Consider the following 14,168-nt stretch of genomic DNA (forward strand, 5'->3'; position numbering starts at 1 on the left):
GGTTGTGGGTTATTATTAAACTGAAAATTGACGTATTTTCTCTAAGTTGATTACTTTTGATTTTTTTTCCGTCACTCCTACTATAAAATATCTTAAGATTCAGTACGTTCTCTAGAAATGCCGTAATGGTAAGAATTGACAATTTTTTTGTCTGTATGTATTTTAAAGGTATTGCTAGCTATGCATGCTAATGTTGAAGATCGAGGGAATAAAGGAGACATAACTCCTCTGATGGCAGCTTCCAGTGGAGGTTATTTAGATATTGTGAAATTATTACTTCTTCATGATGCAGATGTGAACTCCCAGTCTGCAACAGGTGTGTAGATGAAATTATGAATCTGTTTCCTATTATTCTTTATTTCATGTAAGTATAACTCCTTTGACTTTATTTTTTTTTTTGGTAATGTGATTTGAAGTTAGGGTCTTGTACATGCTTGGTACTCTGCAATTGTGACATAGCCCAAGTTCTAACTTCCTTGAGTTTAGAAGATAGAGTAACCTAAGAATGTTTATAGGGTTTTTCATTTGAGTGGGCTTAATACATTTATTAATAAGATATTCTTGTGTTGTATGAGTCACCTTATAAGGACTGCTCTTTTATTTATGCATCATAAACTCATACATAGAAGCAATCTTCTATGTATGGTTGTGTGTCTTGAATTAAAGATTTGGAATGAGTTTCTTTGGATTTAACTTGAGTGCTATGAGATAACCTCATGATTTTTAAAATGTATGTGATTGAAAGTATATCAGTTTTCCATATTATTAAAATAAATGTTAAATTCAGCTTAATTTATTTAATTTATTTATTTAGTATTAGGGATCAAACTCATGACCTTACACTTGCCAGGCAGGTGCTTATGCCACTGAGTTAAATCCCCTTATTTATTTTTAAAATGAATAAGACTCTTGAAAGAACTGTATATCATTTTGCTATTTTGTTTTTACTGTAGTAATGTTAACTTACATAATATCTGAGAGGGCTGAACAATGAATTCTGAACAGACTGAGTTCTAAAATAATAGTTTTCTTTTTATTTTTGAGACAGTGTCTCACTGTATAGTTCTGGCTGGTCTTAAACTCGCTATGTCGCCCAGGTTTACCAAAACCTACAGAAGGGGTTCAGGTCTTCCATCTGGCAATATGACGTATAAATTAAAAGAAAGCCAAAGAGAAAATATTCTGTAGTTGTGGAGCTCTGTGATGACCAATGTTTTCTGTGCAAGAAAAGACCATGAGCCCAAAAGCTCATGGTCTTTATTGATATCAATCAGGGAGGTAGTTGGAGGTCCTGACAGAGTGCTAGGGAAAAGAAACCTTGCAGGTATTGACTGTAAGGAGAAACAGCAATTTTGTATGAGGTACAAAGGCTCTCCAGTTAGCAATGCAATGGACAATTTGATAAATGCAAGGTGGCACCTTTATTGCCAGGAAGATATAATTCTTATTGAGTCCCATGGCCTTAGCAGAGATGTTATTCTTATGTCTTAGCCCTGGGTTCTCCAGCTCCCATTTCAGCCATCAGCAAGGGTTGCATATCTCACCCATGAGTTGCAGTGAGGTAAATTGGCATCTCAGCCATACTCAGTCACATTCTTTTAGCCAATTAAGGAAACATCTGTTTCAGGATAGTCAGCTTTGCATATCTCAGTGAGTAGGGTTGAAGGAGAGGCCAGGGAAAGGCAAGGGAAGGGTCTTTGTTTCTCAGCAGAGTGCAGCTTGTTGGTGTCCCACACAGGTTGGCCTTAAACTTGCAGTGACCCTGCTGTCTCAGCCTTCTAAGTGTTAGGATTATAGGTGTGTGCCACCATGCCCAGATAATAGTTTTTTTTTTTAAACTGAACCTTTGAAAGTTCTTCCTGAGGCCCTTAGTATTAGGTAATTAAATCATCTCCATACCCTCTGTAATAAAAATCTGTAAACCATGTCAGGAAAGAAATAGCTGGCAGATCAAAGGATAATCTTTTTTTTTTTTTAATTTTTTTTTTGTCTTTTTTCTTTTTATCGGTACTAGGGATCAAACTCATGACTGCCTGCTTGCAAGGCAGGCGCTTATGCTGCTGAGCTAAATCTCCAGCCCCTCAAAGGATAATCTTTTAAAGAAATACTTCTTTTGAATGAGTTATGCTAAGGGGGATATATACTTGTCTTGCTGGGTTGTGTTGTAAGTATAGGTTAAATATATATGTCAGGATGATACATGCCTAAAACAATGAGTGATCTTATGAATAAATTTGTAAAGATAAAAGAGAAGCTAAAAAAGTTAAGAAACGAATGTGCATCACAAAGTATTGAATGTTTCTAAAGTGCCCCTGGGTTCTATCCTAAAGAAAAACACCAAAAGTAATTTTTTTTTTAAAGCGGTACCAGGGATCGAACTCACGACCCCCTGTTTGCAAGGCAGGTGCTTATGCCGCTGAGCTAAACCTCCAGCCCCCCAAAAGTAATTTTAAAAAAATGATGCTTAAAATATTTGATAAAGGCCAGGGGTATAACTCAATGGCATAAGTGCCTGCCTGGCAAGTACAAGGTCCTGAGTTTGATTCCTGGCACCAAAAATAAAAAGGAAGTTTTTTGATAAGTTGAAAAACATTTGAAAATAAGTAAAATAGCCTGAGCATAATAAACTCTTCTTAGAATATATTTTTGTTCTTCAACAAATTTTTTTTTTTTTTTGGTCTTTTTCGTTTTTATCGGTACCAGGGATCGAACTCACGACTGCCTGCTTGCAAGCAGGTACTTATGCCACTGAGCTAAATCCCCAGCCCCTCTTCAACAAATATTTAACACATTAAGGAAATTATGTTTATAATATTAGGGGTTATACATTTATTGAAGAATCATACATACTCATTAAGAACTTATAATTTTCAAAGTACTCAAAGTAGCCAGGTGTGGTGGTGCACCTCTGTAATTCCAGTGCTTGGGAGGCTGAGGCAAGAGGATCATTGCAAGTTCGAGACCCCCTGGGCCACAAAGTGAGCCAAGGCTAGCTGGAACTACATAGTGAGACCCTGTCTCAAAAAGATCACCAAAAAAATAAATAAATAAATAAAAACCAAAACCCCAAAGTACTCAAACTAATTTTTTATTTGTCACTCTGGACTAGGTCAGTTGGTCATACATGAAGATAATCTCTTAATCTTCAAGCAAGTCACCAACTATTCAAACAATACCGAATAATATACATATAATAGTAATACCAGCGTGGGAGGCTGAGACAGAGGAATTGTTGCCAGTTTGAGACTAATCTAAGCTAAGTAGTGAGTTCATAACCTGGTGTGAGGCCCTATCTCAAAAAAACAACAAAAGGATAAAAATATAGGTTTCCAGGAATCATCTTCTATACTCCAGAGTAGGCAATCCAGAGAGAGACTTGGGCTGAAAATGATAGTTTTCCACTTCAGCTCTGTTGAGGGATGGGCTCATCATTCTAGTCACTTGCTTTCACTTACTGGTTTTTGTTTGATGTCAAATATGCTTTCTCTCGTGTATGAATCCTATTGACCTATTTCAAGCGTAGTCCAAATATAACTATTGCCTGTTTTTAAAAAGAAACAGTAATATCCCAGCTTTATTTAGATATAACTCACATACCCATAAAATCCACTTGTTACTTTTAGATTTGTAGAGTTGTACAATCATCAATACAGTCTAATTTTAGAACATGTATTTCTATCATTACTGAAAGATCCCTATCCCTATTTATAGTCAGCTGAATTTCAGGCAATCAGTAGGCTATTTTTGTCTGTATAGATTTCCCTTTTCTCAACATTTTATATTATGCAGATATTTATAGTGCATGGTCTTTTTTTTTCTTTTTTCTTTTTTTTTTATGATCTGTTTTAATTTTGAGACAAGGTCTCTTTATGTAGTTCAGGTTGGCCATGAACTCATGGCAGTCTTTTTGCCTCAACCTCCCAAGAGCTGGGATTACAAGCATGTATCACCATGTCTGGCGGTATGTGGTCTTCTTGCATTCGACTTTTTAGAAGAATCTTTTAACTAGTGAGAATATTACGATAATGTTTGTAATCAATGACAACAAAAAATTTGAAATGGTACTTATAGTTGTTCTAGGGTAATTGAAAAAGTATAATTAATAGTAGTAGCATTGTCATAATCATAACTTTTATGTCCTAATTTTGTATTCTTTTTGTTCTTTGTTAGGAAACACTGCACTAACTTATGCTTGTGCTGGAGGATTTGTTGACATTGTGAAAGTGCTACTTAATGAAGGTGCAAATATAGAAGATCATAATGAAAATGGGCATACCCCCTTAATGGAAGCAGCCAGTGCAGGTCATGTGGAAGTTGCAAGAGTTCTTCTAGATCATGGTGCAGGCATCAATACTCATTCTAATGAATTCAAAGAAAGTGCTCTTACACTTGCATGTTATAAAGGTACTCTATACATATGAATATTTATACTTTTTTCACAACAACTTTGAATATTGAGGATTTGAATTTAACTTTATATTGTTTTCCCTGTGCTATAAAATTATCTAGTTTATAAAAGAATGTATAGAAAGCCCATTTTAGCCTGTATTTCCTATCATATACTTTCCCAATGTGTTTCTTTATTGTATCAATTCAGGTTTATGCAGTTAATTATGAAGTCAACTAAACTACCTAGTACAGGTTTAGAGAGTTTCCATTATTTAATGACTTTTGTTTTATATGATTTTTCTTTTAAAAAATACACAAAAATGCTAATACACACCTGATACAGAAAACCTGAAAAATATGGAATATTTCAAAGAAATTTTAAAAGGACACGTAATGCCACATCTAAAAGTTAAAAAAAAAAAACAAAAAAAACTTCTAAACATTCTACAGTATGCATATTTCCAGTGTTTTTAAGTTTGTTTATAAACAAATACATGTATTAAATAAAACAACCATACTCTAACACTGTTTTTATAGTTGGGTTATTTTAGTTAGCATGAACACTTTCCCATTTTAGACAATGTCCTAGCAACACAACTTTTGATGATCCCACATGCAATGTGATCAAAATGTATGGTGAACAGCTAAAAATTTATTACAGTAAAAGACATGTGTTGCATTAATTCATCTGAAAATACTTCCTCTCTTGGAACACACTTATCATAGTTCTGAAGTCTTCTCATAAGTGTCTTTAAAGAGGTGTAACCTAACATACGGTAAATACTGCTGCCAAATTTAGTTTAGTGAAAGGATGGGTTTATAAAAGCTTGGTGTATCTCCATCCACCTTATTCACTGAATCTGGCATAGTGTACTTATTGTTCTTTCCCAAAGTTACAGTGACCATGAAAAGTAAGTTTTGAATCAATTCTGGACACTGAAGAGCCATGGTAGTGTAACTACAGTCACTGATGAAAGAGGATTTCCTGAACTGCTTCACAAAGTGGCTAGAACAATGGAATAAGTATGTTCCAAGTGAGAGGAGTATTTTAAGGGGAATAATGGCAATCTCTTTTACTGTGGTGTATTTTAAATGTAAGTATTCACCATATTTTTTGATTATATGGTGTGTAACTTACTGGGCTACACATGGCTACAGGGTTTTTTTATTAAGCATGTTGGCACCACGATAAACAAGTTCTATGATCAACGAAGAATAAGAATGGATATTGGGTAGGGAATTAACAGCTTCTGCCAAATACACCATAATTGACTATTGTTCGACACTTGCATTGTTCCCAGTTTTTCACTATTATTAAAAACACTGTGATAACATCCTTGTGCAGACATTTTTGCCTAATCTCTGATTATTTCCTTAGGATAAATTCCTGGAAGTGGAATTGCTGGGTCAAAGGGTATGGACATTTTTAAGGCTTTTGATACATATTGCCAAATTGCCTTCTAGAAAGGTTGAACCAATTTACACTCCCACCAGCAGTGTTTGAGAGTGCCCTTTACCCCACCCTACACCCTCACCAACACTGGGTATTATCATTCTTTTTAATATTTACCATTTTGATAGTGTAAAAAATGGTGTCTTTTAATTTATATTTCTTTAGTAGGAAGGTTAAATATCTTTTTCATCAATTTAATATTCATTTATATTTCTTTTTTGAATTACCATTTCATATCCTTCACCCATTTTTCTAGTGAAGTGTTTGTCCTTTTCTTACTGACTATTAAGGCTTTTTATGTAATAACTGTATCAGGAGGAATGGAATTATTTTAAGTGGGGTTTTCTGTGCCTGCTTACTTGCCACAGTGAGTTTATGGTTATTTTAAAGCTGTTCTAGAAAATATGATCTAAAGATACTTTACCTACTTTACCTGGCTTTCTATTTAATTGCAGTGTTTTTATGTGATTATTGCTTATATAGATTAAATCAAAGAATAAGCATTCTTGCTTTTACCTAACTAAAATTATGTGCTTTGGACCAGTTCAGTCTTTAAAACGTAGACAGTAAGATCCTAATGAGAGCTTGCTTGTTGTTTGGGGTTGGCTTTGTAGAGCTGTCACTGACTTTTATTGAATTCAAAATAAGTTCTCAGAAATTGTGCATAGACATCTGAAAGATAAATACTCATTGTAATACTTACCTTTTAAATTGATAGTGAATTCCTTCTTTTTTTTCCAAAGGCCATTTGGATATGGTTCGCTTTCTCCTTGAAGCTGGTGCAGATCAAGAGCACAAAACAGATGAAATGCACACTGCATTAATGGAGGCTTGCATGGTAATTTTAATTGCATCACTTGAAATTTTATGAGAAGAAAAACTCATATGTTTTTAAGCCTTTGAAAATAATTAGTTGGTGTTTAGTTTGTGCAGTTTCTTTTCTTTTCCCTCCTTCCTCCCCGCCCCCCTTCTTTCTTTTTTTTCTGATACTGGGAACTTGGGACCTTGCACTTGCCAGTCAGGCACCTGTGCCACTGAACTACATCCATGGCCCTGATTTGTGTAAATTCTTAACCCATTTCTGAATTAAACACTGGTAATGCTTGATCACCTGTGCTGTGGAAGAAGTTAGTACTATATAACTGTAATATATTTGGCTTTAGAGATATTGATAAACCTAATTTTGGAGATGGTAGGACATGTTTCTAATATTTTTATAGCTTTATATTACAATTTTATGAAGTAAACTGACCTGGAAATATGCTCTGGATATTAAGATATATATTTTGGGGCCGGGGCTTTAGCTCCTGTACAAGGAACTGTGTGGCGAGTACGAGATCGTGAGTTTGATTCTCAGTACCCACCCCCAAAAAAGATACATACTTTGGATTCTCTGGATAACCCATAAAGTATTTAATTGTTTCTTCTTAGGATAAGGATCTAGAATTTTAATTCAAACATTTTCTGTCAAAGAGAATAATCAGTTTTAATGTTGTCAATACAGAAACCATTTTTCTTTTTCCATAAGCCCATAGTTACCACACATATATTGTATCCATAAAGAATACATCAAATACAAAGATTCAAAGTGTTCTGAGATTTTATAAAAGCTTTACTATTTAGAAATTACCTGGAAAACTACAAATATTTTTGTGATATAGGTAAATAAACTCATCATTACCTATGTTAATTGCTGTTTTATTCTTTTGAGAAAGGGTCTGAGTTTCCCCATCTGGGCTTGAACTTGCTATCCACCTGCCCATTTTCTAGACTGTTGAGAATATAACTGGGTGCTACCATACCCAGCTTAATTCCTGTTTTTTCTTTTGCGTGTGTATTTATGTCTACTTCTGTGTTACAGATGACCTGAGTCTAATGGCTAAATACAATAGCAATAGCAATACAGTTGTCACATATTAATTTATGTTTCCATGGGTCAATTGGAAGTTTCTTCTATTGTATCTCTTAGTGGGAGACGGTTTCTTGTGTAGTTGCCATCAGGTAGTTGCTGGATGGTATTTCTAGATGGCTTAATTCCTATGTCTGGAACCTTAATGAAGATAGCCGAAAGGCTAAGACCCCTCCCTCTTCGTGAGTAGTCTTTAACTGTGGATTTCTTTGACTTCACTAAAGTGAGAACTGATCTCAAGGTTAGCATTCCAAGAGAGAAACAGAACTAGCACAGCAACATTTCAAATATAGTCGTGGGCACCAGATTTAAGAGATGGAAATGGGAATAAAGTTCATCTCCTGATGAGGTGGTATGTAAAGAATTTGCAGGCATCTTTGCCCATCTCCTAAGAAATTTTGTTACTTTCTTAATATAAAATATTCTCAAAAAATGTTTTTTTTTTTTTTTTTTTTTTTAAACATAGCCCTTTTATTATTGCCCTCTCAAAGACATAATCAGATTTTTTTTTTTTTTGTCTTTTTCCTTTTTATCAGTGCCGGGAATCGAACTCATGACTGCCTGCTTGCAAGGCAGGCGCTTATGCTGCTGAGCTAATGTAATCGTATTTCAGAGTAATTAGTAAGTGTTCATTGTAGGACAAAAAATCTGAGCCAACAATCCATACAAACACAGTAGCAGTTGGGAGATTTAATACATTTGTTTTAATTATTTGCCTCAATAATTATTTGATTACAAAGTAAATCAGAATTTTTAATATATTTATTTTGGTCTTTTGAAGATAGGGTCTGATTATATAGTTCAGGTTAAGCTTGAACTCATTATGTAATACAGTCTGGCCTCAGACTGATCATCCTCTTTGGCTCATAATCCCTGAATGCTGGGATTATAAGCATATGCTATTATGTGCAACTAGAAAGTACTGTATACTATTTTTCAGATTGGTATAATTTTCATATAGTAAGCTGCCAAGTATATTTACATTTGAAATCTTATAAATTTGTATATAAATACACCTGTGTCACAGCCAGATCAAGATGTTTATCAGTCCAGAAGGGTCACTTTCACTTTATACAAGATTAATCACCATTCTACCATTTGTCATCATGAATTACTTTTTATAATTTTGAACTTCATATAAATAGCATAATACAGAAAGTATTCTTTTGTGTCTCACTTCTTTCAGCATTATGCATTTGTGATTACTCATTTTATTTCACTTGATAGTAATTTGCTTTTCATTTTTGTAAGTATTTCACTGCATAAATATGCCTCTTAATAAATCCAGTCTGTCATGATGAACACTGGTGTTTCTAGACTATTTAGAATAAAGCTACTATGAGTATTCTTATGTCTTTTGATTGATGTAAAGGATCATTGCTTTTGTGTAATTTTTTATTTTTTGGTACTGGGGATCGAACTCATGACTTTGTGCTTGCTAGGCAGGTACTTATGCCACTGAGCTAAATCCCCAACCTCTTGGGTATATAATTAAAGAGTAAAATTTCTGGATGTGAAGACATGATAATAGTTTCTCTCTCTCTCTCTCTCTCTCTCTCTCTCTCTCTCTCTCTCTTTCTCTCTTTTTGTACTGGACATGAACCCAGGGCCTTCACACTGAGCTATAGTTTCAACCCTTTTTATAAAACAAGGTCTCAATAAGTCTTTAAATTGTTCAGGCTGGACTTGAACCTCCTGTCTCAGCCTCCTGAGAGTGCTGGGGTTATAGATGTGTGCCACGTGACCAGCTATAATTCTTTTTAAAGTCTATTCAGATTTTCTATTTTTGTGATCAGTTTTAATAGTTTGTCCTTCTAGAAATTTAACCATTTTATCTAGCTTCTTTGATTTGTTGATATACAGTTGTTCATAGTATTCTCTTATAATCCATCTTATTTCTATAATAATATCCCCTTTCATTCCTGGCATTAGTAGTTTATGTCTGTTTTTCTTTGTCAGTCTAAGGTTTCATCAACAGTTTATACAAAGGGTTAATTTTTAGTTTTTAGGTTTTTCTATACTTAATTTCATTATATTTTTATTTCTTCCATTTCTAACTCTTGAGATAGGATTATTGGCTTGTGACATTTCCTGTTCTCATTTTATGCATTTCGTGCTATAAATTTCCCTCCCTGAGTGCTTTAGTTGTATCCTACAAGTTTTAATATGTTGTACTGTTATTTTCATTCTGTTAAATTGTTGATTTATTTCTAACAGTTTTTCTTAAAATTTAGACTCATGGTTATTTGCTTATTTCTAGTTTTTAAATTTTTGAAGATATTTCCAGTTTGGTTCCATTGTTAACAGAGAACATACTTTGAATGATTTTAGTTCTTCTAGACTTTTTTTTTTAAAATTTTATTTTAAAGAGGATAAAATTAAACAGAACAGATTTAAGAAAACAATGTAAGAGACACAGATTTCAAAGCAAGACAACCGGAGATCTTCACTGTCTATCACATTGTTTCTTGTTTTCTTCCAAATAGTTGTCTGTATCTTCACATACAATGAATTCATACAAAAAAAAAGTAGTATAAAACTAATCAGAACAGGATGAGGCATTTTAAGTCTTCAAGGCCAGACAATAGAGAAGTCAACAATGGCTGCCATAATGTCTCTCATTCTCTTCAAAATAGCTGTCCATACCTTCACGTATGTTGAAATTAAACAAAACAAAACAGACTAAAATCACTCTAAACAAAGAATAATAGTATTGCTGGATTTCACATCATGATGCTATGGAATCAGCACTGGATACCTTAGTGTCTCTTTTTCTTCAAAGTAGCTGTTCATTTTGTCATGCATTATATAATTGATTCTCATAAACAGTTGAGAAGTTCTACGTATGCATGAGTCTCTGCATGTATACCTATTCTTTCTGTATTAGAGGGAAAAACAAAACAAATTCCTAGAAAAACACGAAATGAAAAAGACATAACAATAACAAGGAGCCCAGAACACTGACAATATAGGCCTTCAAAACAAGGTGGTATTAGCATAACTAGGGTTGTTATTTTACGTAATGATCTTCCAGAGTTCCTCAGATCACCACACAATAATATGCACAATTTTTCCAATCCTATGAATGTTAACTATTTTGTTCCAAGAACTTATAGAATTTGTAGCACAATCATCTTAGCTATCCTAAGTGTGCTTATATAATTTTAGATACTTTTTCTTTTCCCTTCCTTTTACTTTTTCCTCATTTCCCCTGAGGTGTTATTTTTCCCCTTTAAGCAGATTCTTGTCCTTTCACTATACTTACTGAGTTTTTTTTTTTTTTTTCCCTTTTTTCCGGTACCAGGGATCAAACTCATGACCGCCTGCTTGCAAGGCAGGTGCTTATGCCACTGAGCTAAATCCCCAGCCCTGTTATTGAGTTTTTTTGATGTGAGTCGTATAGTGTAAGAAATGCTAAGAGTACATAAGATACATGTATTTACACATGTGAGTTTGATTTATTTCACTTACGAGTATGGTCTTAAATTGCATCCATTTACTTATAAATACGTCAATGTGATCATTCTTTATAGCAGAGTAGTACTCCATTGTATAAAAATACCACATCTTTTTTATCTATTCCTCAATTGATAGGCATTTAGATTGTTTCCAAGATCTGGCTATTACAAATTGTGCTGCTATAAACATGGGTGCACATATATTACTGTGGTATGATGTTTTCAGTTCTTCTGGGAATATGCCCAGAAGTGGAATAGCTGGGTCAAATGAGATCTCCAATCCCAGCTTTTTTTTTTTTTTTTGGTACCGGAGATCAAACTCATGACCTCACGCTTGCCAGGCAGGCGCTTAAGCCCCTGAGCTAAATCCCCAACCCTAACTCAGCTTTTTGAGGAATCTCCAGACTGACCACCAAAGTGATTACACCAGTCTACACTCCCACCAACAGTGCAGAAGAGCTCCTTTTTCACGTAGCCTCTCCAGCATTTGTTGTTGGTAGTTTTCTTTATCCTGGCCATTTTTTTCTGGAGTGAAATGGAACCTCAATGCTGTTTTGATTTGCATTTCTCTTAATGACAAATGATGCTGAACATTTTTTCATGTATTTATTTGCCATTTGTATTTCTTCATCTGAGAACTGTTCATCTCCAATGCCCATTTTTGGAATGGATCTTTTGAATTTTGGGGATCTGATTGGTTTTTTTTAATTCTTTATATGTTCTGGACAAAAGCCATTTGTCTGAGGGATAGTTCACTAAGATTTTTTTCCCAATTTGTGAGTTTTCTTTTCACTATGTAGATTTTTTTTGACGTGCAAAAACTCGTTTAGTTGTTGATTCTGTGAAGTATTTCGCATGCAGTTTGATTCTTGTTCATGAATTCTCTACCTACCCCTATGTTTTCAAGATTTCTACCTACTTTGTCTTCCAACAAATTTAGTGTTTCTGTTTTAATATTTAGATCTTTGATCCATTTAGACTTTAGTGCATGGTGATAGGCATGTTTTAGTTTTAGTTTTAGTCTAGTTTTAGTTTTAGTTTTTAGCATATGGAAAGCCAATTTTTCCAGCACCATTTATTGAAGAGACTTATCTTTCTTCCAGTGGACATATTTGGCCCCTTTATCAAAGATAAAGGTGGCTGAGTGTTTGTAGTTGTAGCTATGTCTTCTAACCTGTTCCACTGATCTTCAAGTCAGTTTTTATTTCAGTACCATGCTGATTTTATTACAGTAGCTTTGTAGTATAACTTCAAGTCAGGGATTGTGATGTCTCCTGCCTTGCCTTTGTTGCTTAGAATTGCCTTTGCAATTTTAGGTCTCTTCTGGTTCCAGATGAATTTTAGGAGTGATTTCTCTAGATCTGTGAGGTATGCTAGTGGCATTTTGATTGGGATTGCATTAAATCTGTATAACAATTTTGGGAGAATGGCCATTTTCATAATGTTTGTACTTCCTATCCATGAACAAGTAATGTCTTTCCATTTTCTGAGGTCCTCTTCGATTTCTTTTTTCAGGATATTATAATTTTCTCTGAATAGATCTTTTGCTTCTTTTGTTAGATTAATTCCTAAGTATTTCATTTTGTTGGATGCTATTGTAAAGAATGTGGCTTCTCTTATTTCTCAGTGGTTTTGTTGTTGGTGTATAGGAATGCTATTGATTTTTGAGTGTTGAGTTTGTAGCTAGCTACATTACTGAATTTATTTATTATGCCTAGGAGTCTTTCAATGGAGTGTTTGGGGTCTTCCATGTAGAGTATCATGTCATTTGCAAATAATGATAATTTAGCTTCTTCTTTTCCTATCTTTACTCCTTTTATTTCTCTCTTGGGTAGTGGCGCTGGCTAGTATTTCCAGCACCCTATTGAGTAGGAGTGGTGATAATGGACATCCTTGTCTTGTTCCTGATTTTAGAATAAAGGCTTTCAGTTTTCTGCCATTTAATATGATGCTGGCTGTTGGTTTGTCATAGATGGCTTTTATCATATTGAGGTAAAGACCATTTATTCCAATTTTCTGTAAGGTTTTTATCATGAATAAGTGTTGGACCTTATCAAAAGCTTTTTCTGCATCTATAGAAATGATCATATGGTTCTTATTTTTTATTCTATTGATATCATTGGTCTTCTAGACTTTCAAGGATTATTTTATGACTTACTGGTGGTTATATATGCTGTTGGTACTTGGAAAGGATGTATATTCTACTGTTGTTGAGTAGAGTGTTCTTTGAATGTCAGTTTCTTCCGGTTAATTGTTAGTGTAATACTGTCCTTTCTCATTTTGTCTAGTTGTTGTAATAATTGTTGGGAGACATACTAAAATCTTCAAGTGTAACTATGGATTTGTCTGTTTCTTCTGCCTTGATTCACATTTTTTTGTGTTTTCATGATACATGCACATTTTTAGTAATGCTATGTCTTTTGGGGGGATTGACCTTTTCATTATTGTACTATATAATTCTGTTGTCTCTGGTAATTTTCTTTGCTTTGAGGGCTTCTTTATTTCATATTACTATAACTGTTCTGCTTTGCTTTGATTATTGCTGCCTGGTACATTTTTTATTAATTTCTTTCAATCTACCTATTTCATTATATTGAATTGTGAGTTTTTTATAGATAGCAGATATTTGGGTCATGTTTTATAATCTATTTTAATCTTTTTTTTAACCATTGATGTAGTTAGCCCATTTACATTTACTGTAATTATTGGTACTGTGTCTTACATTCTGATTTTGTGTTATTTCATTGATTTCTTGCATTTCTCCTCCTTTTTTTGATATATCATGAATAATAATCTTAGGGCTTTTTTCTGCAAACTACTAGATTTGATTCACTCTTGGGATTGTTGTGTGTGGGTGTGTATGGGTGTGCATATACGCCTGTACATGTGTGTGCTAGGAATTGAAACCAGGGCCTTCACACTGAACTACATCCCTAGTCCTTTATCTTTTTTGTATTTT

General features: G+C 34.1%; 1 protein-coding gene across 12 annotated transcripts in view; it reads left to right on the forward strand.

Moving 5' to 3' along the window:
- Ankhd1 (ankyrin repeat and KH domain containing 1) overlaps positions 1-14,168 on the forward strand; it is a 125,268-nt gene that overhangs the window by 31,241 nt on the left and 79,859 nt on the right. For all 12 annotated transcript variants that reach the window (XM_063232217.1, XM_063232209.1, XM_063232210.1 and 9 more), the window contains exons 5-7: positions 169-316; positions 4,171-4,404; positions 6,586-6,680. In XM_063232217.1, the coding sequence (XP_063088287.1) occupies positions 169-316; positions 4,171-4,404; positions 6,586-6,680 (477 nt within the window). The remainder of the gene's footprint in view (positions 1-168; positions 317-4,170; positions 4,405-6,585; positions 6,681-14,168) is intronic.

This window comes from Cavia porcellus, unplaced genomic scaffold, assembly GCF_034190915.1.
Source record: "Cavia porcellus strain 051 isolate PalLab524CR breed Dunkin Hartley unplaced genomic scaffold, mCavPor4.1 scaffold_21, whole genome shotgun sequence".
Taxonomy (NCBI): domain Eukaryota; kingdom Metazoa; phylum Chordata; class Mammalia; order Rodentia; family Caviidae; genus Cavia; species Cavia porcellus.